This window comes from Gnatocerus cornutus, chromosome 5 (assembly GCF_029298725.1).
Source record: "Gnatocerus cornutus isolate USDA-ARS CGAHR chromosome 5, icGnaCorn1.1, whole genome shotgun sequence".
In the NCBI taxonomy this organism is placed as follows: domain Eukaryota; kingdom Metazoa; phylum Arthropoda; class Insecta; order Coleoptera; family Tenebrionidae; genus Gnatocerus; species Gnatocerus cornutus.
This window is the reverse complement of record NC_142237.1, coordinates 8680820-8707617: the sequence shown is the minus strand read 5'-3', so window position 1 is coordinate 8707617 and position 26798 is coordinate 8680820. Positions and strand designations below refer to the sequence as shown.

Sequence of the window (26798 nt, the reverse complement as noted above, 5' to 3'; positions counted from 1 at the left end):
TACAACTACGAGATAAGCCCTTCAAGCTTCAACTGGTCGCCATCAAAATCAAACAAATCCATCCGTAATAGAGCTGATGTTGTGACTCGAAACGCTACGAAATTCTATTTATATCGATTTTTAAGTACTTTGTATAGAACTAAAGATGTTAAAAATCAATCAGCCCAACGAGATATTATTGTGTGAAATTTTAAACTCAAAACGAGTTTTGATTTACCGACACGAAACGTAGGTGCAATTGATAAATAATTCAATACCTATTCAATGCTTTGGAAATGTATAATTCATTTACCGTCACGATTTATCGAAGTTCTTTTAAGTTTCTTCACGCTTCGAATATCGGTATATGGACATCGATTGTAGCCTATCATATCGGGAATTTCTTGGACATCATTAGGTCACGCCCGGATCCGTGTTGCGATGAAGTAAATTGGATTTGCACCCGTTTCATGGTTTGGAGGAATCCCTTTCGGCTCGTTAAGAGGGAATTTTATAGATCGCCAAATAAATGTTCGGATAATGTCCCGTTTAACATGTCTCAATATTTTTTTATCGGCTGTAACCTTCGTTATTGACTTGATCTTTTCTGTGTGCGTCTGTCCCGGAAAATCGTCACATTCCATTTGTAAAGTCGCGATAAAAGTATTAAACCGATCGTTAGAAAAATTATGTGCGCAATTTCTCCTCGCAATCGTGCGGAAATCCTCTGGTTCGCCCTTTAAATGCAAAAAGAACACTGCGCACTTTTTACCCGTTTTTCCGATGACATCAAACAGATCAGTGGGACTCTCATCATAGTTTATATTCTTATTTTTCTTGCCCAGATTAACTGTCAAGTTCGCCGCTTCGCTGCATCTTTCTACATTGCCTAGTCGTTCGCCCTCTACTGCATTTCCATATTCACATCTATCCTAGAACCGTTCTCTTTCAATGGCGCAACTTTAATCCGTTCTCACCCCCTCATTTTTTTACATGTAAATTGAATTAGTTGAGCAAGAGACACCGCGCCAGCTGGTGCAGAATTCACGGAGATCGTGTCCCCGTTTGAGATTTTAAGCTGCTTGAGTGCGACCTCTTAGGTCACGTCGAATTCTAAATTAACCCTAGCATCAGGTAAATCATATCATTTCACCCTCGCTTACGTAAATGTAACGTTCCGATCCTTCAACGTCTAGAGAAAAGTGCGCATTTCCACTCCTTTCCGTATGGCATCGGAAGAGATAATTTGAATTTTTCGTTTATTCTCAACTTATGCAAACATCCCGACAATTTCCTTACCGACTGTGAGATATGGAAATGGGTGGAAACGTCGGATTAGCTCTTAAGGGTTGCACAATACGCTGTAACGGGCGAAAATGGAAATGAAACGGGACTCTCCACACACGATCACTGTTAAATGGAGAAGATTTTAACAGCATAAAAGCGCAGGAGTATTTATAACGCGAAATTGTTTTCTCGCCATAAATGGGTTTGGCTGAATCATCTACGTATCAAAAATTAACCCAAATATAGCACCCCCAGCGTGTAGTACACGAAATCAGTGGACTAATTAGAAGCGTTGAAGGTTACAAAAGCCTTCTCACTATTAATGTGTAATGGCGCGAAAATGAGCCTCGATAAAAGCGCCAGCTCTGCTAATTGGATGCCAAGCTGAAAAGTGGGCGTTCCAAAAGCAAAACGAGCTCATTATTGACACATACAGAGCTAAAAATCTCCGCACTGAAATGGTGGAGGCGCCGGGATAGAACTAAGTTCCCAATGGCAAATTGCATGTCTTGCATCCACTCAGCGAAGTGACAAGTAATTTTACCCAAAACCCGTTCCTTGCCAGAGGGTCCATCCACCAACATTCAACAAGTCGAGGTTTGACCGCCACACCCTCATCTCGCTAATTACGACAAATACCATCCTCTAAAAGACGACACAAAGCGATGTTTTGTCGAGGTTTGACACAATGGAAATTCCTGCGAGCCGTGGCTCTTAATAGAGCAAAAAAACTCGCACACTGGTGAAAAGCAGATGAACGCGCACTCATTAACTAAACAAGCATCCAGTTTACAGGTGTAGACATTATCAAGAAATAGAATTGCAGTTTCAACGAGCTCAGAAATTTTTTTAATTTAAACGACGCCTCGCCTTTTTTTGTTGTGTTTAACGCAAGACGCACACCTTGGCGAAATAGGCTGTTGAAGTGAAATATTGCGTGATGGGCTCAATTTCCGTTTCTTAAAAGGGGTCGGGTATTTACATAATGGGACAGGATTTAATATGAAAAGTAATAAGCTGAAATTATAAATTTAAGAATGGACTATTAAGTATTTAATTTATTGTTTCGGCCGAGCATAATATGCGGAAATGTATTTCAGGGGTCGGAATCGGAGTTAAGAACAGCAAGTGGAATTTGGCACGAAGCAACGGCGGCGGTGTTATATTTTCTTATTATTTATAGCACTCAGATTTACAATGGTGAAAGTCGTTGACTTCTTGGTTCTATTTTGGATCACAGAGCATTAACCGAATTTAGACGTATACACCAAATTCGATATTGATTATAATGTTTTGGCGAAATATCAGATGGCGCTCGTGTTTACATGTCACCGCAACGGCATTTCCTTCCGGCTATAAATGTCGCAGCCCACGGCACTTGACCTAGTTCATATTGTTATAGATGAGGATCTAAATCGGACAAATGAGACCAACAATTAATTTACGGACAACAAACGAACTATTTTGCATTCATGGCTTGATTTATTTGAAATTAACTCTGCATAGGTGGAAAAGAATATAAAGTTCCACAAGTATAGTTTTTACGATATTCCCTTAGTTTCAAAAGTACCATAATCTTCGGTTTCATCCGAACGCTGCTTTCATAAAACGGCGAGATGTAATCCTGGTCGTCTCCATACAGGAATTTTGAATTTATGTTTGAAATGAAAATTTTTCCACATCATCTAAAGATTATCAAGCCACAAAAGTTTTAATCTCATCTCTTTACTCCAATAACAATGACGGAATGAGAATAAAACTTTATTTTTGGGTTGGGTCATAATTACGGTTCGCCGACTGAAATTTATTATACCATTTAATATCTACCTCCACAAAACATTTTCAGAATGAACAACTAAATTAAAATTTATCTGAGTAATCGGATTCCTATTAGAAATTACGAAACTACAATCCTTTGAGACGTGCAGTCTCATTTCACCATCGATTGATCAAAGTTGAAATTTGGTCTAATTCAATTCACGGCACGAGCCACAGTACGAACACATTTCACCGAAATAATGTAGGCTAATTGGACCGGCAAAATTGAGAGACTGCAGAGGTTCGAAGCCTTTTAAAATATTAAAACAAATCTTTATTACATCGCGGTCCAACCCGAAACCCTGGAAGAATAAGAAATTATCGGTCGAAAAACGGGAACGGGTTTATTTCTCTAATTATAAAATTTCTCACTCTGTTTAATTAAGTTTTTAATGATTGCGACTGGATTTAAATATTATCGTTTCCAGAATACTCCAGCCCGCAGAAGAGGCGCTGATCCCGGATATACAACAGGAGAAGGGGGAATAAGCAGCTATCTGGGAATGAAACGACAAAGACTTAACCACTAGAAAAGAAAGGTAATTAGGGACGCAAAGTACACTTTAGAAGAACGTTAATTGCATTTTAACAGCAGAAACACTATCATTCTGTAATTTCCGCGTAAATAGTCTAATGTGAGGTAATTTCGCTTCTTTACAGCCAACAAAACACAAATTTTAAACTCAAGCACACAAGCAAGGCAATTAATTTGTACCCAAACATTGCATCCGTAGCAATCATGTAATTGAAAGCGTTTGCGGCGCCGCTCCCAATATAGAATAAACGTAAAATTAATTACAACCGTAATGGGACACGTTACGAAGAGTACAAGAGGGCATTTACAATCAGAATCGAACGAGGATAATTATTGTCATCCTGACGTCACCCCCATTAATTTAAATACCACACGAAAAGAACATGTGCATTTTCATCATCTCGGTCAACAAGTTCAGTCAATATTGCAGCACCAATAGCATCCATCTTTGTCCTGCACTAACAACCCTCCATCAATCATCCCTCTCCAAACCTTAATCACGCCGATGATCCGTCGAAAAACCGAAACGTAATTATTTGTTGAAGGATGATAGAACCGAATGGTTTCATTATTAAATTATCGACCTCTCCAGGCTCGTACTCCATCATTAATAATTTGCAATTTTGTTAAGATTAAAATTTCATTGATTAGTTTTTGCCCAATAAAAAACTGAGGGTGTCATAACTCAACTGAATGAACTCCACGGAGTTAATAAAAACTTCTTTGCACGGAAAAGAGACATAGTTGCAGTAATTAGTTTCCAGAGAGTGACACTTTTTGGGACGATTCCGATGGTGTGAAACACAATTTTCCAGCTCAACGAGCGGTCTGAAACATGCAATTTCAATTTTAACGCTGAATCTCAAAATTCGATGACGGTTTTTATTGGTGGAGATGGAAGATTTGAATTGATCAATTATTAAAAAGTTCTTGTTTGTTCCGCTTCGGTAATAACCAGAGGATGTAAACAACTCTTCAAATCCACATAATACCCGAGATTTCGGTCGTCGGCTTTAACCATCCACAAATGCGACACTTAATGAAAAACCGAAAATCCGAAGAGATTTAGGAAGCATTTGTTTTTAACACTTTAGTGACGCGGTAGGTCGAACGAGCAGAAGATCCATCAGAACAATCATTTTAGTCTCCAATTAGGCACGTCCGACGTCTAAATTTCTTCACCGGCTGTATTTACTTTTCAACTCCGCCAATATGCAGAGGACAACAAACAGCAAAACATTTTTTCTATTTTCTGGTGGCAAAATATTTTTTCTAATCAGCTAAAAATCTTATATCCTCTCGATAGCAATTTCCTCATCTGTTTACTCTCTAAACTCTGCCTCAGCCATGGCTGCTGTGAAAATTCCTTCAAAACGATGTTAAGAAAATATCCGTGATAAAAACTTATCTCAACTAAAAACCTGTCCATCATCCATTCTCGCAACATGTTTGTTATCGTAATAGTTCCATGGAAGAACAAAATGGATCTTCTGGTATTCTATACCGTTTAATATTAATGCGAACTTTCTCACCCCAACATTCACGTCAGAGGTGAAAATAAGAAAAAGATAACACAGTGCCATTATGAATTTTTAATTGTGGGTGGAAAATGAATGACGTTTCTACGTGAACGGCAAAAAAACACGTTTTTATCAATACAGAACACGCACGACAGGCCAGAAAACATGTCTGTTTCAAACATCTAGAAAGACCTCGCGTACCTAACGGAATGTATTGATTCATCTCGTAAAATGTTGATTCTAAGGACAATAGCGTGCAGAGCAGACGTGAATGTAAAGTACCAGCTTCAGAGTATTTCCTTTATTGTATTATTGGTTGGTTGACCAGTCAGGGTGAAAACTCAAGGCCATTTTTCCCGAAAAAAGTCCTCCACGTAAAACTAACAAATCGTTAGTAACAACGAATTCCAATCAAATAAGAGTTCAGACGGACTACTTCGACCTCATTTTTCACCAGACAGACATTAAAACGGGAAAAAGGCTTCAAATATGGAAAGGAAATCGATATATCTGTGGGTTTATAACAGAAAAAACTTGTAAACTTTTGTTCTAAATCTAGATTTAGAACTTCAAAAGATTGTGTGCATGTCTGACGTACAAACAATGAAAAGTACATTAAAATTGAAATAACATATTCACCAGACCGGCAACAGTACACTACATTTCACCAACTGAAAACTAGAAGAGATTCATAACGGAAGGAGATGCATGGAATTTTAAACAGTCCATATGTCCAGTCACGTGACATTTTTATTCACACGGCATAACCTAGATAGACACGTGATGTGGAGCGTTAATTTCAGGCAAGATCGATTCGGTAACGCTGTCACATGAATGATAGTGCTGACATCGATATTGTTGTTATTATGTACAAAGAACATAAAATCGACCGATAAAAGAATGGTCCCTTTGTGCAGACACGGCTTTCCTTCAGGTTATCTAAATAATTCACCGCGTCCTTTCAAGCGTTATGTCTCTGTAAGTGATATGAATGAAAATGGTGACAACTCGTGTAACCAAGAATTAGAGCGAATAAGTATCCCGAGCACGATGAAATGTCACTTGACATAGATAGCTGGCGCTATAAGTTATATCTCACTACAATTGTTGTCTTGATGAAGTCTAAGTAACGCGAGACGCGGCATCTTGATTAGTTCCCAGCGACAGTCCTCCTCATTAAACGCTAATCTTATCTTTGTTTCAATCAATCAAACATCCTCCGTTTCCACAAACCGACGTCAATCTTCGGAACTGTAGAAAGACGGTTTTCGGTGTTTCGGAATCCACAAATCAATAAATCAGCTTACCTTATACTGAAACTCATGTTTATTCATGGAGCTAAAACCTCTCGCTGATCGCTGAGATTGACTTTTGCATTAAAATGCCAAAAATAGCAGCGACGTTAAAAAAAGTGCAAAACTGAAAGCATCGTTACAACTTTTTATCATTTACAGGGCGACAACATTCATCAGATGAAAGCACGACACATGCAGATTTACTAGACGGTCACGCCATCTATAAAAAAACGCTCTCATTTAATTAAGACGGTAATAAAGCAGCAAAAAGGGTATTCGCTCCATAAAACTTATCCGACGGGCACGTTATTAGATTGCGAGCGTCGGTGCGACTAGGTCCCGTTAAATATTTACGAACATTATAAAATCTAAATGCCAAATTTGATAATGTCGTTGTTATGGGAGCCCTAGGAGTTATTTGAGAGATTATAACTCTATCGGGACAATTAGAGGGCTAGAGAGGTCTTCTGCGGTCAGTAACAGTGTTGCTGTTGTTTCTTTGACAGTTTGAGGTTAGTTCATTATCCTCACGCCAGTACTGAATCAGTAATGCCAACTCATTTCGAATTCCCAAGCCTCCTCATACGCCGGTTTTGCCTATGACTGAATTTCAAACTTAAAGAAGATTTCTTGACCCCATCTGGTCATAATACTTCCAAGAAGGGTTAAATTCTTTGACCACTCCTTTATAAAGCGTCTCTTATAAATTCCAGAGTTATTGTGAGCATCTTCCGGCCAGAATACTCCTTAAGACTCCGTTTGTTCCAGCATCTTCATAATAACTAAATGCGACGTGCCACCGTAATTTAACGTAAAGGATAAAATACTCTCCAGCGCAAAAATCGATGAAGTCGCAGAGAGTAAACAGACAAGAAACATCCAAACGGTTTCATTGAAAACGCACTAAATAAGAAACTCTCCGAACTCCCGGGACTCCAGTAATTCTACCCTGAAATCGGATTAAAGTGACGACTTGACACTGAACGTCACACATAGTGGATAGGAAAATCAAATGATGCGCTAAACTACGAAATTGTGTTGTAGTTATTCTTTGCAGAGCGCGGTGTCCTAATTCGATTACACCCTCACCTGAAACATCGCTATTACCCTCGTTACTTAGATTCGCTCGTTTAGCTATTTTCTTTAGGGTTAATTTAATTACGGCAGAGCCAATCTAATTTAAAATCAAAGCAGTGCCACGGCACTCGGTCGCAAATTTAATACTGGGATGTTCTGTGAACGTATTTTTATTCCACGAAAAAAAAGCGAAGATTGTCAGACGCGTTGCAGGATCAAAATTCTCCCTTTAATTTCCAAGAAAATTTCTTAGTCTCGCTGTAGCAATACATAATGTCTGTTTAGTGTTATTACGCCAATTTGAATAACAATGGAAATGCGGGAAATTTAAACGCTTCCGATAATTTTCATTTCGCTGAGTTAATAACGGAGTGTTTAGTAAGTTGCATGTTTTATTAACACTCGTTACGCGCAACTGGCGGCGCTCAATAAAGCCTATTTATCAAAGTCGGATTCTATCCCCATTTTGTTCTTACATCTGCACTCGCTTTTTACAGTTGCAACAAGTTAGATGAGTTAGTGATGGCTCACACGAGATCAAATGAGACACTACACATCAATGAAGCTCTTTATGAATGTCAATTTTGTTAAAAATTGCGTATTCTCGTCATTTCAACGATTTAACAACAACAGCTGAAAATTCCCGTCGCACAAGTAGAGCTGGCAAACCGCCATCGCATCAGCGTAGGGAACATCTAATATTTACATTCAATTCCTAGTTTTAATCAAAGCGAATCCTACATGAAAAATTGTTCATAAAAAGCGTTCCCTTTTCGCAACGGAAATGAGAGTATCATCATTTTTTAAACCCTTGTGATGGATACTGACAATTACCACTTCCGCGGGGAAAGCTAAATAAAACATTGAAAATTCATTCCAGGAAAATTACCAATGATGGTATTCGGTAAATGTAGGTCATGCAGATTAAATTTGCGGGTTCTTTACTTAAGTACATATAAATGTAGTCGCTAAATAATTATTTACTTTTAATTAACGGAAGGTTTGCGGACACGGTTCGGTGCGCCTAGACTTTCAAATCCAATAAACAAACTTTACATGGAATTGATTGGACAATAGGCAAAAAACGTGCAAAATTTTTCAAGTATACAAGAAGTAGTTTTAGCTCTACTAAAATAAAATACAGAATTCGCTTTTACAAAAATGGTGGATGCGCCAGGGTAATTGAAAAATTTACTTTTATTAGACAACATCCGGCTACTTATCCAGTTCATATTTGAAAGAAGAAATGGCTAAAAACTATAACTTTGTTGTCTCCGTAAGCTGTCTTTGCTCCATAAAACAAATAGAAGCACGTGCGCAATTTAAAACTCCGCTTTTATGGAAATTCAAGTTAAACTTCGCCAACAATATAGACAATGTCGTCACAGAAAACTAAATTGTAGTTTAAAAATACATGAAACTGAAAAATTACTACATTACATAAATGCATGAAATTTTGTAATAATATCGCTTAGCCCTCCTCTCAAAAGCTGTCAACAAAGCTGAAGTAACAAGCGTTTAATATACAAAATTCTTCAAGTATTCTAAGGATAGTTTCTTAACGAATATTGATTAAACTTATAAACTATTCGGAGAACCACCCCAAGCTTAAGCAAATGATTGTTATCTAACGAGTAACCGCCAACTATCTACTTCGAAGTGCCGTGCTTAACCTTTACACTGCTCGGCCCGGAAAAATCCGCAAAATAATAATTCGCTCAAACTGCTCCGAGCGGATATATTCGCATTGATTAAGAAGTGGTCAACTGCTCAAAACGTAATTTTTTGATGACGCAAATATGGTTCTCTACCTCAGAGGAAAACACAGTCACAAAAGCTTTCATTTTTTTAAATAATTTTTTTTTACCGTTCCCTGCTCAGAGCGTATATATCCGTCTACGACTAAAATTCATTTGAAATCTATTCCATGCATCTTTTTATCCACGCAGTTTAAAAGTAGATACGAACTAAGGGCCAGGTAATATCACCATAATAATCAGCTCTCATCTCAATGTTACCTTGTTTAATATATTGACGTTGTGGAAAATTAAAATCTCTATGAACATTTTTAAAACTAGTTAATCGGCCAAGTGCTCAAGACGTTAATATACGCTAAGGCAGAACACCGATCAACTGCTCGGAACGTATATTGTCGCAGGAGCTGACAAACCGTGCACAGTTACAAAATTTTCCAAAAAACATTGCGCAGTGAAAAGGTTAAGAATTTAAACGAGAAAATAAATGATTAATTGCCATAAATAGCTAAAATAAACTAATTGCGTTTGCTGGAAAGAGTTGTTCATTTTGCTGTCAAATACAATCTTTACTGACCAAAAAAACAGTGAGGAGATACTGGAAAAATAAAATAAATATTAAACTTTTAATATCAATTTAAATTAGGTTTTTGATTAACGTGCTGCGTCGAAATTTGTTCGTTTTGATCATCGCTTTCACATCAAGCCTAAATTATAGTATGTTAGTGCCCACATAAAATAGTTAATGTTGGTCAAAAATACCGCTTTATGTAGGCGGTAAAAGAGTAAATTTATTTATGCGGTAAAAAGCTGGATTGTAATGACATTCCAACAAAAAATTGGTTGAAAATGTAACTAGTCCAGTTTTTCGATTATTTGTACATAATTTAGTTTTTGTAAAAGCCCATCAGTTCTATTTCGATTGGAATTGCAATTTTAATTAGATATTCTATACAGGGTAAACCCGAATAAGTGCATTAAAGATTTTAACCACAATATACTCCTCATTTATTTTGAATACCGCATTTCAAGGTCATAATTTGTGACAGTTGGGGAGCTTTACGAGAAATTTAAGAGAATTAATGTATTGAAAACAATCACGTACAGGTCTTTTCGTATTCCAGTACTCGTTTATGTTCAATTCAATGGATAAATCTTCTCAAATTTGCCGTAGAGCTCCACAATTTTCACAAATTATGACCTTGAAATGCGGTATTCAAAATAAATGAGGAGTAGACACCGCTATAGATAATAATTCTGCAAAAAAAATTGAAATTTGAATAAGGCAAACCTTGAGAACTGGCCGTCAGTGGCCCACACCAATTTCTTCATAAAGCTTTAATCATTTTTTTCTCAGAAACGGTGACATTTTGGAACGCGAAATTTGGCCATTATGTCAAACGGCATTGTCTGATATTGGAGTGTAAATCTTTGCACTCTATTCGGGTTCACCCTGTATTATGCATAAAATTTTGTGGTTACTTGAACGTATGTTTAACTTAGCGGCAATGCTGAAAAAGAAAAGTCGGTAATTTTTTCGTCCCGTAAAAAGTTTATAACAAAATATCATTAAAACTTCCTCGAAACTTCACAAAGGCTGAATATTCCAAGTATTCTCTGGAAACAAAAAATGTCTTTTAAACTAAAAGAAGCAATGCATCCTTCGTTGACGACCTGCCGGCGCCACGTTTAATAAATTAAGATGGACGCATCCTTGCTTATTACCGTTTTACCCGACAAAGTATTACTCGGTCTCCTTAATTTGAGTTTGATTAAACACACTACAAAAAGTAGAGTTTCAGTCTCGCTTAGTAATGAAATCTCAACTACCCCTAGTAAGTGTGATTAAGTGATCGGAAATAAGAAGTTTCCTGAAATCCACCTTGCTGGCTATTAAAATGAAATCTATTGGGAGCATTCGTCCACTTTTTATGTAAATTAAGCCTAGTGCTGCTCACTTTACGAGCTTGTATTTACATGTCTGCTGCTGGCGCGACCGTAAAAGAACTTGCTGACATGAAAAGTTTTGCCAGCGTTTTGTTTCATCGGATGCTTTTGAACCATACACAACTTTAAGAGTTACAAAGACTGTTATTGATTTCCATGAATTAAAACACAGAACTCCGACTCAGCAATTGCGTCTTTTTTTACATAATCCACTTTGAAGTTTTATGCCCGAACTGATTTTGCCAAGTTTTTACGACTTCAACCGCAAAGTACGCAGAGACTTAACCCAAAAAAACATTTAATCAATTTATCGCTGGTCGCAAAAGAGGCGGCGTTCAAGGCTGTCGTCCTTTTGCAACAAGTTGGATATTAGCCACATTTTGTGGTCATAGAAGATCCCTAACAATATTGCCAAATTCAGATCACTGTTTCCAATGAATAATAATTAGATTGGGTCAATCGGGCAGTAACGAACCGAACAGGAATCGATGAACTTTCCGCTCTATCTTCCGTCGTTGGATTAAGGACAATGAATTAAGAAAATTCCTGAGACGAATCCTAATAAAACAAACAGAACAATCGATTTCGTCCTCTTAGCACCGACGAAACGAAACAGGTTTGCTTTACCTCGCCCAATTTTCCGGTCTTACTTCCAATACTGGAGGTAAATACTGAAAAATTAATCACACGGCTCGATGTCCATTTTTCAGTGTTTTTCATAATGCTACAGTGACGAAGTCTGAAAGTAATTTCGTACTCTGCTGATTCGGGAATTTCAGCATTTTTCAGCAGTTGCGACCGTTAAAAATATGAGGAAGGAAGTCGCATTGTGACAGTGTTAGTTTTTTCTTATTTCAGACGTCAGTCGTGTCTTTGGCCAAGCAGAATATGTAAAATGATGGATGCGGCGAGGACAGCAAACTTATTAAAAATTACATTTTGTTGGAAACGTAAGTTTTTGAACGGTAATTAAACATGCGGTGACATCAATAATAATATCAAATAGCAGTAGTTGACCAAACATATTCAAATTTTGTCCAAATCTACGTGCTTAAATTTTGGTCAAATTTACGGTAAACGTTGGAGATCATTGGCGCAGCCGTAAACTTTTATGACCCTTATAAACGTCTGCCTCTGAAATTTACACGAAATTTAACACTACCTGGCGAAAGCATCTAAATTCGATCCCATTTTCGAAATATAGTCATTCAGTTTGCATATAATAATTACATTTGCCAAGAAATAATTGCTCTACTAAATTTATCAGAAAGCCACCCAGTCCGGCTACAAATTGCGAGCATAAATTCTGCAAGATTCATGTATGAGGCTTGCAGCAACTGACAACCTGTCATAAATTTAGTGAATTTGGAGAAACTTAAGAGAGAAACAGTTTTTACGTTGTGTGGAAGCGAAATTTTGGTTCTTCTTTTAGTTTCTAAGTAGGTACAGAAATTATACAGTAAGATATTCAGTTTAGTTTAACGGTTTTAAAGAAGCTTATAAATTTGCAGATGTTAATTATATTTATACAGTAATGAGTACACTAATAAATTTATCAGGCAACCAACCGCGGCGCCAGTAAATTCTCTTAATGACGCCTAATTTGCGAAGACCCTAATATTTTTCGCCACGTACTCGAAGAAAACGAGCCCTGCAGGCGTCCTGTTCCTATCATAAACCAGATAACCGAGATAGAACAAGTCCTATAAATATCTCAGAGCTTAGGATCCCTCCGAGAAGCGGCACAAAGAACGGAAACAACGTGTGTGATAAAGTCCGAAAAACGATTGATTGATGTTCTAAAAGTGGAAACAGGTTTTCTTCTATTTTTTCCAAGTGGAATTTCTCCTTCATGATTCCACAAAGGTCAACATCATACAAGAGGAAGGATGTGTGTTGAGTTGCCACTGAGTAATCGATAGTCTGCCTGACGTCGTCATTTACATGCGCCTGGACCGGCCCAAAGTCCATGACATGTGACCGCAAAGGGCCGGAAATCTTGGGGTATTTAATTGCCAACGTAGCACCAGACGGCTATTGATCTTGAAAAAGTCTTTTACTCCCGAGCGCACAAAAAGACTCAACTGACCATCTACGGTATCTTGAAAGACATTTATCGGGGTTATCTTAATGAGTCTTCGCCCGTCCTACAAGACGTGGAAATATTTTATGCAGCGCTTAAATTTACATAGGGATTTTGCACCATCAGCGTTCATTTTTTAAAATGCCAGCAGAGGCAAACTTCGCCATTGAGGGCCCTTAATAATTTACATGATGGTGCAACTAAACACTCTCTGTGGCGGGACACATATTTTTCATTAATTGATGCTTTCCCAGCAGCAGGATATACATATCTCTTGGAGACAAATACCATGTTGGAGCCGGCTCTTATTTAAAAGGGTAATTTAAAACCTCGCTGATTTGCTTTCAAGATATGCTATTTTTGGAAAGGTCGCCACTTGCTAGAAACGCCAAACTTTCTGTTTTTATAAAAGTGAACAAAAATTTGTGTATGCAATACACGCATATGAAAGCGATATTACTAAAGTGATTGATAACAAGTAAAGTGGTTTATAACTTATAACTTACTTTACCCTTACAAGAGTTATAACGGAAACGCTTTGAATAGCATAAATAACATTATTAGGTAAAGTATTAGATAAAACATTGTATGGAACTCTTGGGTTATTAGATATTACCTACTCGGTATGCCTCGTAGACAAAATAACTCACTTTTATGTATCATAAATAAGTGTAACCAAAGATTCTAATGCCGATTTCGACGACCTTAGACACACCTAAAACTTTCAACCTTTTTGCCTCGAACCGTGATTTATATATCCGCCAATAGAATTTGCGTGAGACGTAAAACCATCTCAGACATAATTTTTTTCCGTCGTAATTTACGACGTCCCTTAAAAGCGCGCATTTTACAATAATAAATCCTCCCTGTCCATTACCGCTCTGAAGGTGTGTTTGTTTTCCAGGTGCATGGGGGGCGATGGGTGTCGGTGCGACTGAGGGGGGGCTTCGTAGGCGAATGCCGCTGCGACGAGTAGGTGGTGGTGTGGCAACGGGCGCCTCTGGGCTGGGTGGCAGGGCCATGCGCTACTACCGCCTCTGGATCTACACCTGTAACACCGCACTTCTGGCCGGAGCCTTAGCGTTCTGTGGCGCCGCCGCCAGAACTGTTCTCTTCGATTTTAGAAGGTCTTTGGTACCATCATTGACCTTGTATCAGCCTTCCTTTCTTTACGCTTATTTGGCGCTGGCCACGCAAGGAGGAGCCCTTCAACTGTTGGGTTGCTTGGCGGCGTTGCGATTGTCGGAAAAACTGCTAAATGCCTACTGGTTGCTACTACTGGTGTTGCTCTTCGGGGATATCGTTTTGGGTGCCTTCTGGGCTTTCAAGTTTGAGAGAATCTGTCAAGAACTGAGGCCTGCATTGCGAATAAGGTAAACTAAACACTCTCTTAGATAGTTTTAGTGTTTCCTTCTTTAGATTTCAGCAAGAGTATGGCAGCAGCAACGAGATGACCGCCATGTGGGACCGTCTGCAAGAAGAAGAATCCTGCTGCGGCGTGAGTGGCCCTGGCGAATTTAACACCACCATCCGATTGGAAATTCCCGTCAGTTGCTGCATGGATCCTCCAACCACCAACATCACCAAATGCACCAAGACTCACGCATCCGGCTGTGACGAAAAACTCCTGGCTTACCTCAAAGCCACGGCTTCTGTGCTCGCTATTCTGGGATATTGCGTGCTCGCCTTCCTCAAGTTGTGCTTCCTCGGGATCTTACGCTACGAAATCCGGGAAATGATCCAGAAAATCCGAATACTTCGGACGGAATTGGAGCTGACCAACGCCAACGGCGCCGTGCCCGGGGCGATACGTGCGGAAAGTGCCGAAAGTGAAAGAGAGAGTCTTTTGGTGCGACCGGAAAGCGCCGCTCTTTTGTCGTCCCCACCAACCCAGACGAAGAACCCCAACGGGAATAACAACTACGAAATGAGGGAGTACCGAAGTCACGAGAACATTTGACTAAAGTATCGCCTGGAGGGCCTGTTCAACCGTGGCCGTTGGGGCCGCGTCAAGAAGGGCCCTCTGGCCACGCCTTTAGAGGAAATCTTCAAGCGCAAACCGAGGACGAGCAGGGTCAAGGACGATCCCTGCTGAAACGCAAATAGAACTTTGTAGTAACGCGATAGAGTGCTGAAATTTCTCAAATCACACGTAATATTTTTTTGCTTCTTCACATTCCTCAGTGTACAGTGTATATAGCGCGGACAAAACAAACGTTACTACAGTGACGTGATACCTTTTCCTAGGAGGAGAGTGACATTGTTACGAGAAGGACGCTCGTCCTGTCGAGTGCGTTTATATGAGCTTATTTACTAATCTAGTGCCTCGCCTTAAGCAACTTAGAGTTTGAAGTACATTTTTGGTCTAAAATGGTGGAGTTTGCGTTTTCGATAAAAGAGTTTTTTTCTTCACTCTCCTCGTACTCGCATCGCATGCCTTCAATATTATCTGATCTCGCGTTCAGTTCATGAATGAAAAACCGACCAGTCGGAAGTAATGAGCTGTGGCGGCCGACCAAGTTGCCAACAGATCACTAATAGACCGTCTCTGGAATGTTTTGTCGGAGGCAGAAGCAAAAACCCAAAAGAATAGAGATACGAACGTACAAAATCAGCAAATTCAGATGATATCATTATGAGGAGATTTCCCGTAAAGATGGATGAATGAACCAATGATAATAAACAGAAATAATATATTTTGCTTTGTATTTGCGTCTAGATATTTTCATATGAACAAGTAGAGTTATAAACTGAGCTCTAACTATATCGAGTTGCTGACGGCACATCGACCAAGCAACTACCATTGTTATACTAACTTATATCATAATAATTATAATAGACTTAATATACATACTAAAATACGCAATTATAAACTAAAAAAAACTCATTACAGCTTGCTAGAGCGTTCTAAGTAATGTAAAGTACAAAGCCGTTTTATATGATGAATAGAGATAGTGACACTGTATCATAATTAGACTAACCCAACACTACTAAATAAAGGAACTCACGTTTAAAACTAAAAGCCTAGAATTAGGAGAACTATAACCGTATCTATTAAAATATAATCTAACTGTAATTTAAAACGTTGTAAATGTAGATATTTAATAACCGAACCAATCGAACACCAAATAGATTATGATACTTATACAAATGTAAATTCGATGTGTTTAATGTACACAGGACGACCTCTGGATATCGCGCAAAATAATTCATCACCCTTTCAAAGCTGAAGTCAAGATGCAGATAATGAATAAAACTGAATAACAACGAACAAAGGCAACGAAGTCGGTCGCTGCAGCCAACAACCAACAAAAAGTTCTCTAGACCAAGAAATTGTCGACCTTGTTTAAGCTTCCCGATTGATTGGCGCCACCTAGAGCGCGATAGATTTTATGTATCATTGTTAAAGAGCTATTTCATGTTATCACACATGTACAAGATACAAGAGGATGTATATATCTATTTAATAAAGTGTATTGTTAGTACTTACCTGGATTTCGTTCACCTGCAGCTTCACCGAACAGTCCAAGTTCGAACCGCCGATTACCACCTGCACAAACAACATCATTGTTAAAAATTAGCCCGGCGCATCCACCATTTTTTTCTTTTTTAAATAGATATTTTTGTTAAACTTTTAGTATTGAAAGCTTGTAATAAAAAAAGGCAAATTTTGAAAGCCAAAGAACTTGATAAAAAATTCTCACGGGAATCTATAAAAAATGGGTGATATACCAAGATCTTAAAAATATTTTTGGTTCCTCAGTCTTGACAGTTTAAAACGGGCTCCGGATTTAGAACCAAACTGAAGTGTCGACTTTAGATTTTGTCCGGAAGCAGAAAAGAATTTTCGTAGAAAAGATTCATAATTTCCTCGACGTAATACGAAAATTAGCCATAAATTTCTAGTTTAAATGTTGAGAATCTGTTCTAAAAGTCCCACAAGGCAATTAGGGATGCTTCTTGCCGTAATTACAGTATTCGTGGGAGTGTTCATTGCTTGTGAACAATAATTGGGTGAGTTACGGTGAACGGAGCGAAAGGTCGCCCCATAAAGAAAAATTTTATTGCGGATGTTTTAGTGCGATGGGTTAGTGCGGAAAGATCAAAGTTCAGACGTTGCAGAACGGTAATGATTGCTACAATGACTACATAAAATTGGGTGATCTGTTGGTGAATTAACGACATTGTACTGCGGAAAAGCAGAAATTTAAACACGTTTATGTTGTGTCAATAAAACCGCGAATGAAAAGGAAACAGAGAAAACATCCCACGGATCCGACACAATTCTACATTTCGCCCTTTTTGAGCGTCTACTCGCACATTACACTCTCGTTGGCTCGTGCTTAATGGAGTTAGAGTTACGTGAATAAGTTATCATTTCCAAAGGATTTCACTCCTGCACTTTAAATTTGATTTTTGGGCAAATTCCGGATTAAACAATGAACTTCCACTAAATCCTAGTTAAACTTAATTACTTGCTTGCTACTTGAGTTAAAACTTTGCCCCAAAAGGCCAAGGTTCGTTACAAATAAATTACAAGCAAACGAAAACCATCCCTGAAGTCAAATTATGTTTTTTTGCCGCTCGGTTACAATTAAACCGAGACGAAGTTGAAAATTTCCTTTCATTACGAACAATTCCACGATTTAATACAGCATCTGGTGAAATTAGCCCATTGTATTACACACACGAATGTGTATTATCGACGCTTTGCTCCCTTTTGTTACGCTTCTTTCGGTGTGTACCCTTGACCTGCCTTTGAAGCGACAAATATTTGCCTCGAACAAATTGCAAAACGGCCGTTTCCAGCTACTTCCACAATCAACATAAAAAACGGAACAATTCTTATATTCGGAACTAAGAAACGGAGCATGACAAACACCTGCATTTACCCGCGTCGATAAAAAGAAAAAATGGGTTCTCCTTGCGAGACGTAAATTAAAGCGAAATTTATCGTGTACCTGAAGGGAGGTTTTACGTTACAAACGACCCAAATTAAATTACAAAGGACCGAAACCAGTGAGCCGGAGAGAGAATTAGAGAAAGATTTGGGGAGTTTGGCGACGAAATATTGCTATTACGACTTATTGTAAAGAAAACAGTTGAGGTTTTTTAACAAATTACCGCAAGGAAGCTTTTAGTCACTTTCACACGCAAACCGTAACCTGGTTTATTTAAGTAATTCCTTGTTTGAGGCCGGATCTCTTCTCTAAAGAGCATGCAAGGGAAATAGGGTGGAAAACGCCCCCGATTGTACTGGAAACTTCCCTAGACACAGAATCACAGACCTTTTATGGTTTTTATGTATTCAAGTTGTGCACATGTTATCTTTCCACTGCAACAAAGCACGGCTTATCGAGTGTTAGCAACACTTTGTCACACTTGCATCCCTTGTGACCCACATTTTATCACAATTGTGCACAATTTCTTAACAACTTTACCTCTTTCAGTCCGATCATAGGCAGGCGAATATCTCGTGAAAATAACGACTGGAGAGAAACTTAAAATTATTAAATACTCACCGGAGCTGGCGCGTCCTTAACTTCATCCGTGGCGCTCCCTGAGGATCTTCCGGAGGTGTTCAGTTGAGCCAGTTGGACTGCAACACAGGCGGCAGTCTTGGCATTATTTTTAATGAGGGAAATATCTGGATTAGGTTAAGAGAATGTTTTTTCAATTTTGCAAGAGACAATGTACAAATTTTAAGAGATTTTCTTCTTCAAAAGCTGTGCACCGTTATTAGCGAGGTTGCAATCCGGCCTTTTTTTCGCCGAAACTACTCTGCTTAATTGGCATTACGTCTCGGTCATCATTGTTTCTTTTCGTTCCCAATGGCGTTGCTACACTTCCTGCTACAAGAAATATCAATTGCCTCTGACACAATTATCTAAGGATACTCGTCTCTAAAGACTTCCCCGCAGTGATCTCCCCAATCCTCCCCAACAAAAAGGGAGTTATTTCCTTCCCCACAATTCCGTTCCTTTTCGCCTCCTTCAGCGCTGCTTCTATAACATCATTTATAACATCTTCATTCATTGCGTACTTTTGGGGCACAGGTACAGCAAAAAGCATTCCGGATTGTAGGTTCAACTTCCGATTGCAATGTATTATCTTGGCAGCTTCTTGTGCGGTTTCCACGAAATACGGAGCGTGGCAACCGCTTTTCCTGCTATAAAACGCAGGGAAATCCGTCCCCCCGCCGAATGTCGCAACGAAGACTCCTTGTGTTTCCTGCAAATTATTGTTAGAGTGGTTTTCATTGGAAGTTGATTGTATTACAAGATACTCCAGAGTTTTGGGTATGTCGAGAATCGATTTAACGCCGCTGGATACAACAGCAACGTTGCTACGACCCAGTTCAGTCAAGTCTGCGGACACGTCAAAAGTAGTCGCTCCATCGCGATGAACACCTCCGATTCCTTAAAAGTCCGAGAAAATTATTACAGAAAACAAGTTGATTCAATACCAACCCCCTGTGGCGAAAATTGGAATTCCCACTTTGCTCGCCACGAGTAAAGTTCCGGAAACAGTCGTACCACCATTTCGGCCATTGCTGACAACATACGCAAAGTCTCGTCTGGACGTCTTGATTGGTTTACTTTTATCGACGTCACCCAACATCTGAGTTTCGTTTCCGTCAAGTCCTACTCTGACCTGGCCTTCAATTATAGCGACAGTTGCAGGAATGGCACCCTAACGAATATAAAGTGTTTTTTTTTAATGCAGTTGATGAAATTTTTAATTGGATCGTAAGACTTTATTAACTGGAAGTCAAGGCTTCATTCAAAACAAACACGTGGATGTCACTCATTTTAAATTTATCGCAAAATAATTAGGTGTATATGAATAAACCGAACCAACTCCTGAGCCAAATTGTATGCATCGAGCTTGGTGAGCAGATTATTCTGTACTGCGCTGATGTTGACAATTCCATTTACATGCTTGTAACGTTAGTGCAAGTAGTGTTTAATTACTGAAGAAAAACAACAATAAATTGTGCCCCATGGAAAGTGGTGGAACGTTTAATTTGGTTACAAAATGGTGATGAATTGAAAAGATAATATGACACCTCATAAAAAGACGCACAACTAGAAAAAAAATGTGTTAAAAAAATTCTGATTTCACTGTAACTTATAGGCACTTTTATAAACAGATTAGTATCATATTGTTCGTCATTAACACAATTAATTATACCTAAACGTGTTTAGTGAGCACAAATTGTTTCAAACCTTTAAAAATTAGACCCTCTGGCGACAACCCAAAAATGCAAACGGCCGTTACTGTTGACGAAACGTAAAAATTCTTGCGGCTTTGAATTCAGCATGACAATCTGCGAAAAAAGGGCCAAAATTTGTTGAACTTGCTTAATAAACAAACAAGGCACTGACCAAAAACTGTTTTAAAGAGGTCATTTTGGGGTGATTTTCAATCACTGTTTTCAAGGTAAAAACGACGTTTAATACCTTTGTGTTATACACCAATCAAAAGAGGAGTTTGAGGTATATCTACTGGCCAAATTTCAGGTCGATAGGAAAAATAGTTTACGAGTTATGGCTAAAAGTAAAAAAAATGAAAAATTTTCATCATTTAATTCGGAATTTTTTTTCGCGAAAAATCGACTATCGAATTTTAGGCTTTTGAGAACATTTTCTAACGTAAAAGAAGCCGAGAAAAACAATAGCGCAAACCGCATCTCAATATCTCTAATAGTTTCCGAAATATTTAAAAATTAGGAAAAATTAGGAAAAATGAAAATCAACTTTCCGAAACTTTGATCGGCATAACTCAGTTATTTGTTGTCGGATCTGAATTTAAATCCCAGATGCGTACACTAATGTATAATAACTGGAGGTTTACTCAAAAAAAAAATAATCGAGATATCGATATCAGAAATTTGGCATTGTTTTAGTCATGATTTTTCGAGAAACAATGCATTTTTCGACTTTTGAAAAATCTAAAAACGATTTTTTATCTAAAAAAAGAAAGACGATGGTGCAAAGCGCTGCCTAATATCTTAAGTCTAAGTACATTAAATTAAACTGATGGTACATCTCGATGAAACAAACAGCTTTTTCTTCTTCGGTTTTCCAAAATTCTCAAGTATTTTCCAAAAGATCTGTTACTTTTAAAGTGTCCCTCGTATGCTCATTTTCGTACGCAACAACGTGACACAAAACTTGTCAGCAAAAACGCGGTGCACAAAAAAATTTTATGGACTAATTTATAGTCAGAATTTTGTAACTTTGGCTTAACTCCGCCTACCTTTTGGGCCAATTGAATTTTAGCTGGAAGTCTGATTCACTCTGCAAAATTTTGATAGTTCGTCGATATTTGCTAAAAGTCGGGGTAGAAATGTCCACACATTAGAAGATGAAACACCATCAAAATCGACGAAACTTTCACGATTAATTGAATTCTGGCAAAACCGCAAATCTTCTTGACATGTGTGACACTTGAGCCGTCAAATTTTTGATTATGTTGAGTAAAGGAGGCTAGCCATTTCTTGATTCGACAAATTCAAATCGTCATTTGTTCATGTGGGCGGGGTTAAACCAAAGTTATAAAATTCCGACTATAGAATAGAAAATAACTAAACAAAATTAAATTTGACCAACAAAAACAAGAAATCTTACCTTTTCGTGTTGCTAAAACTTCACCAGTCCATGAATAAAATTAAAGAAGGTGTGACCACCATTTTCACAACACACTGTGCACGTCTCAAAAATCTTTCCATGTACAGTCTTAAAAACTAATCAGTTTCCAAAATTATTATTACAGGGTGCCCCAGAACTCGTGACCCACAGAGCAAGAGAGGGTGCCGACAGCAATACAGGTGGTAAATTTCAAAACAAAAATTGCTTAAGTTTAATAGTATTCAAGAGAGGATAAAAAATTAATAACCAATCCCGAAAGCTTATTCTAGATGTGGAATAAAAAGCCATCCCAATTTCCTAGGCAACGAGAGTCTGCCCAAGTTACCGTTTTTCAAATTCTGTTCAGCTTCCGAATTGGCTACCGTTTTTTTGTCTTAACTCGATTTTTTTTTGAGTTAGAAAATTTTAGTTTCGAAATTTTGGTTCAGAACTGTTGCCTTTATAAACCTTGTTTCTCTGGGTCACGAGTTCTGGGCCAGCCTGTATATTGAAACTCGAAAAGTTCGAATTTTGAAAAAACTCAAAGGTAAAATTTGTTTGTTTGAACAAGATCTACCACCAGTTTAATTTAACGTACTTATTTTTGTTACACCCCGTATATTACGTTTTACATTTTTCAGTTTTTGGTCAAACAATTTTTTTTTATTGAAGGAGCCACAAACACTAATATATTTCGTTTAAATTATGTAGAGGGCAAAACCTGTGTTGTGCAGTGTTATTAGTCTAAAGTAAATTCCATTAAAACTGCTTTGTGTGTCAAATTTCTTGATTGATTGTGTCTTTCAACGCACAAAATTTAGGACTTTTAAAGATCATTTCTTATGTTAAAGCATGTTGATAACGTGTAGATAATGCAATCTTCCCGATTAGAGTAGAATTTTAGGCAATTAACAAAAAACAATTATTATTAATCAAAATCTGTTATATATTGCTTACGCAGAATGGCGATTTTCATCGGTAATCTATTAATAAACACGAATCAAGGAGGTTTAAAAAAATTAATTCCAATTATAGTTCAATAAATATCAAGCAATAAACTGATTATTTAGAGATCTAAATCGGTGAGTCATTTAATCTGTCTAATATTAATCAGTTTATGTTTATAATGTCATTATTGACAAAACTATTACGAATGCAGGCTGTGGATTATTGTAGCATTATTGCCTACCATTACGTGCTATTATCAGGAAATAAACATTAATGTTCACAGTGTGCCAGAACTATAAAATGGACATTTATGTTTATTTATTAGTTTATTACAACAGACGTAACGTAACGCAACCCACCTGACTCCTAATGACAGCTTCGACCTCTAAAGCGCACTTAACATTTTGGGGAAAAGGCATGCCATGCGTGATAATCGTAGACTCGAGAGCTACAATTGGTTTATTTTCATTTATTGCAGTTCTAACCTCTTCACTTAAAATAATATTTTCAATTTTAGAGAACCGCCGACAGAATTTCTTCGATGAGCTTAAATTACTGAAAACCAGTCTTTCACAAAGAGCCCACATTTTCTACAAAATCACAGTAAACACGCAGGTACAGAGATAACCAAATCAAAACCACGCCACGATTCTGACTGACTAGCCTAAATGATTAGAAAAGATTTACGCGAAGTGGAATGAAAAATGCACGATAAATTGAAAGCGTTTATTATGACTAGGAACAAGTGATATCATGACTAGACTGAAAAATTAAATCTCTAAAAATTACATGTCACTGAAGTCAAAGTCTGATAAGTCTTCAATGTCTTTTTCTTTGACTTTCTGCTTCAGGTCTTTTCTGGGAGTCGCGTCAAAGACAGAACTTGCAACGCTGGTGGTGGTGCTACCACCGCTCTCTTTGACGGCGTCTTTTTTCTCGTCTGTGTCCAAATTAAATAAAACCTTCTTTTTTGTTAAAGAGCCAACAGAAGGATAACTCTTTAAAACGCCCTTCGTTTGATCTTCTATCTTAATGGCAGGCTGTATGACCTCTTTATCAGAGGAATCAATTTTTGATGTCACAGCCTTCAACTCCTCAATGACTGCGGAGTAGGGTACCGAGAACTGATGCAAATTCTCCTTCACTTGCAACGGTCGAATTTCACTATCTGACTCTGTATCATACATGCTCCTATTTTTTATTTCAACTCTATTCGATCGGCCCTTTCCTGTTTTTTTGGGCTTGGCTTTAATCACCTTTCTCTCCTGTTTTAACAATTCGTCCAAATTTTTAGTCACACTTTTTTCAATCTGGGTCGAGAGGATGTCGAAATTTGGATAAGTCTGAAACAACAACAATCACTTTTATAAGTTTGTAAACAATCCACGCACCTTTTTCATCAAATTTGCTTGGTGGTTAACAATTTCCATGGCTCTCTGGAACGAACGAGTTGGCAAACCTTTCCACTCGGGCGAAACACCGAGATCTTGAAGTCGTCCCATTATAATTTTTTCCACTTCAATTTTAAACTGTTTTAACAATTCGTCGTTTAATTCGGAACCTTCAGTTTTTTTAGTAGAACTATAAAACAACGTTATTGAAGCTCACTTTAATTAATAAAAAAAGAACCTTGAATGTGAGCGTTTTCTTGGAACCGGCAAAGGTTTGGAATGCGTCTCAACTTTTGATTCAGAAGCTAGAGTTTCAGATGTTGTGGTCTCATCTGGATCTGTCATAATTTCTACTTCTACATTCTTTAATTTTTTAGGGGTGATTTGTTTTACAGGCTGTTCTTTTTTTGGTGGTGGCTCCACTCTAAAACTTGACTCTTCCGTTTCTTCACTCTCTGTAGGTTTCTTCAGTTTCACGTTTACTATGACGGGTTGCTTCAATTCTTCAGTGATCTTCTTTTTATGAAGTTTAGAGTCCCATTCCTCGGCAGATTTCTTCTTAGGACTTGTATTGTCCCGGGACGTTCCCTCACTATCTAAATTTTTGACTGTGTATTTAGTCCGAGATCTAACAACAGGCTTAGGCTTTGCAGCTTCTGATTCAATAGAATCGTCCGTCTTTCTGTATCTTTCCATGTCATTTAACTTTATCCAGAACGATTCCATTTGGTTCTCAATCTTCTTAAGGCTACTGGTTACCTAAAACATAAGTAAAAACATGAGTTTTAGTGGTGAGTTTGCACCGACTTTCGTTTCCAAGGCTTCCCCAATTTCTGCCATTTGTTTCTGCGCAACTTCGGGAATGTTTTCTTTGTTTTTCTCTTCAAATTTCGGGATTTTCGCCGAGGCTTCTTGTAAAGCCACTCCTGTTTCAGTTTGCGTGGTACTTTCTCTTCTAACTAAAGAATCGCCGCCTCCGCTAAATTTACCGCTCCCTTGCAACGTCATTTTTTCAAACAATTTCTCATATTTCTCCTGGAAGTTATGCTGCGTCTGCAACACTTTTAATTCTGATTGAACTTGAAGTCGAAGATCCTCAAATTTTTGTTGTAAATCCTCGATTTTTTTAACCTCCACGTCTTTGGAGTTGACCTCAACGTCGCCTTGCTCTTTCTGGATCATTTTTTCGGCGTTGTTGAGTCTGCCTTTTAGTTCTTTGATTTCCATTTCTAATTTGTCGGTTTCTATTTCTACAGTACTGTGGCGGCGTTTAATGTGGGAGTTGAGGAATTCTTCTGTAGAAAAATTTTTATTGCATTGGGAGCATATAAAGGTGGGTTTATCATCAATTTCTTTCATTAAATTTGAGATGTGGGTTTTGAGATCGTCTACGAACAAATTAAGCTCTTTTTTGTCCTGAAAATTCACAATCAGTATAAGAGGTGTATGGTTGGTTGCATACCTCCTTCAGCTGTTTGATCTCCGCTTTGGCTATTATTAGCGTATTGTCGAGATACTTTTTACAATAAAGTAAATATTGAATGGCCAACTGACTTAAAAGGAAAGTTTTTACAAAACTGTCGTCGAGAATTTGCGCTTGCTCTTGATCAAGCACAAACTTGCTAATGCTTGGAATGAGTTTGTCAATAGTTTCAAAGTCTCTTTCCTCGATTATTTGATCGATATCTATGGAACCTGTAGTAATAAAGTAAATATTTTAATTACAAACGAGATAGATACGTACTTATCCTGTTTTTATCGAAATTATCTGGTTTGTGCCTTTCAAAACGGAAGCCGGTATCAGACACTAAACGGACATAATCATGTTGCCATTTATAATCACTGCTAAACATAGTTCATTTGGGGACTTCTTGGAACGCGTTTTTTGTGAGAATTTCATTAAAGAAAACAATTTTTAAAGGTTAAGAAACAAAAGTTTAAATAGAGCGCATGCGCACGGAACACTACAAACAGAAAACGTATGTCGGTGATCAGTACCGGATCGATTAAAGCTTCCGTACAGCGCATGCGTGCCCAATTCTTCGGTTTTTTTAAATTATGAAATCTTCAGACAAATTCAACGGAAATGACAGTATTGTATTATAAATAAATTGAACGATTGACAACAGACGCCACTGCGTTTGACAAAACTGCTCATCAAAATTGATCAATTCTGTTTTTTTTTTCTAATTTATTAAGTTTCTTCATGTGCGGTCAGTAAGAAAAAGCAAAAATCTGTTTGAAATTAAAACTAAAGTCAAAGAACTTGCATTCTTAGTATCTCCCTGTGTGAAGAGAGCTTTACACAGGTGAGTTGGTGGTGACCTTGGACGGCACCGCCTGTGAGTGTCGACGTACGTCCATCTGTCAAAGCTGTCATTGAATAAAAAACATAAACACGCCAGTAGAGATTGTTACCGCGTTGTAATAGGTTGTGTGAATTTTTGTTCCGATTTAAATTCAATCGTACGTTAACGTGTTCCTCATATTAAACTATTAATAGAAATTGTAAAGGTCAGATCAATTGAAAA

At 37.9% G+C, this 26798-nt stretch overlaps 3 protein-coding genes across 5 annotated transcripts in view; 1 reads left to right on the top strand and 2 right to left on the bottom strand.

Annotated features, from left to right (window-relative positions):
- The window catches only part of LOC148174150 (uncharacterized), a 61173-nt gene extending 44393 nt beyond the window's left edge, over positions 1-16780 (top strand). Inside the window, exons 2-4 of one of the 2 annotated variants that reach the window (XM_088037423.1) lie at positions 3513-3623; positions 14200-14668; positions 14715-16780. In XM_088037423.1, coding sequence (XP_087893549.1) covers positions 14214-14668; positions 14715-15255 — 996 coding nt within the window. In that variant the 5' untranslated portion in view covers positions 3513-3623; positions 14200-14213 and the 3' untranslated portion in view covers positions 15256-16780. The remainder of the gene's footprint in view (positions 1-3512; positions 3624-14199; positions 14669-14714) is intronic. The other variant, XM_088037424.1, reaches the window with a different exon arrangement.
- The window catches only part of LOC148174149 (uncharacterized), a 104070-nt gene extending 80507 nt beyond the window's left edge, over positions 1-23563 (bottom strand). The window contains exons 1-6 of one of the 2 annotated variants that reach the window (XM_088037419.1): positions 23236-23563; positions 19766-19988; positions 19575-19714; positions 19193-19526; positions 18818-18942; positions 16786-16845 (exon numbers count right to left, since the gene is read on the bottom strand). In XM_088037419.1, the coding sequence (XP_087893545.1) occupies positions 16786-16845; positions 18818-18942; positions 19193-19526; positions 19575-19714; positions 19766-19988; positions 23236-23463 (1110 nt within the window). In that variant the 5' untranslated portion in view covers positions 23464-23563. The remainder of the gene's footprint in view (positions 1-16785; positions 16846-18817; positions 18943-19192; positions 19527-19574; positions 19715-19765; positions 19989-23235) is intronic. The other variant, XM_088037420.1, reaches the window with a different exon arrangement.
- A 25-nt stretch (positions 23564-23588) lies between these two features.
- DZIP1 (DAZ interacting zinc finger protein 1) lies at positions 23589-26242 on the bottom strand. Its single transcript, XM_088037417.1, has 6 exons — positions 26012-26242; positions 25730-25962; positions 25075-25683; positions 24506-25026; positions 24268-24457; positions 23589-24219 (listed from the first exon to the last, which is right to left on the bottom strand). Exons 1-6 carry the CDS (start codon positions 26118-26120, stop codon positions 23662-23664), a joined length of 2220 nt encoding a protein of 739 aa, XP_087893543.1. The 5' UTR covers positions 26121-26242; the 3' UTR covers positions 23589-23661.
- Between the last annotated feature and the right edge of the window lie 556 nt (positions 26243-26798).

What these genes read in the sequence shown, in the direction of transcription:
- DZIP1 (XM_088037417.1), bottom strand. Translation starts at nt 26,120, where the DNA reads ATGTTTAGCAGTGATTATAAATGGCAACATGATTATGTCCGTTTAGTG. An exon ending in GGGAAGCCTTGGAAACGAAA is followed by an intron (nt 25,027 to 25,074) that starts GTCGGTGCAAAC and finishes CTTATGTTTTAG; the next exon opens with GTAACCAGTAGCCTTAAGAA. An exon ending in AAGCAAATTTGATGAAAAAG is followed by an intron (nt 24,220 to 24,267) that starts GTGCGTGGATTG and finishes TTGTTGTTTCAG; the next exon opens with ACTTATCCAAATTTCGACAT.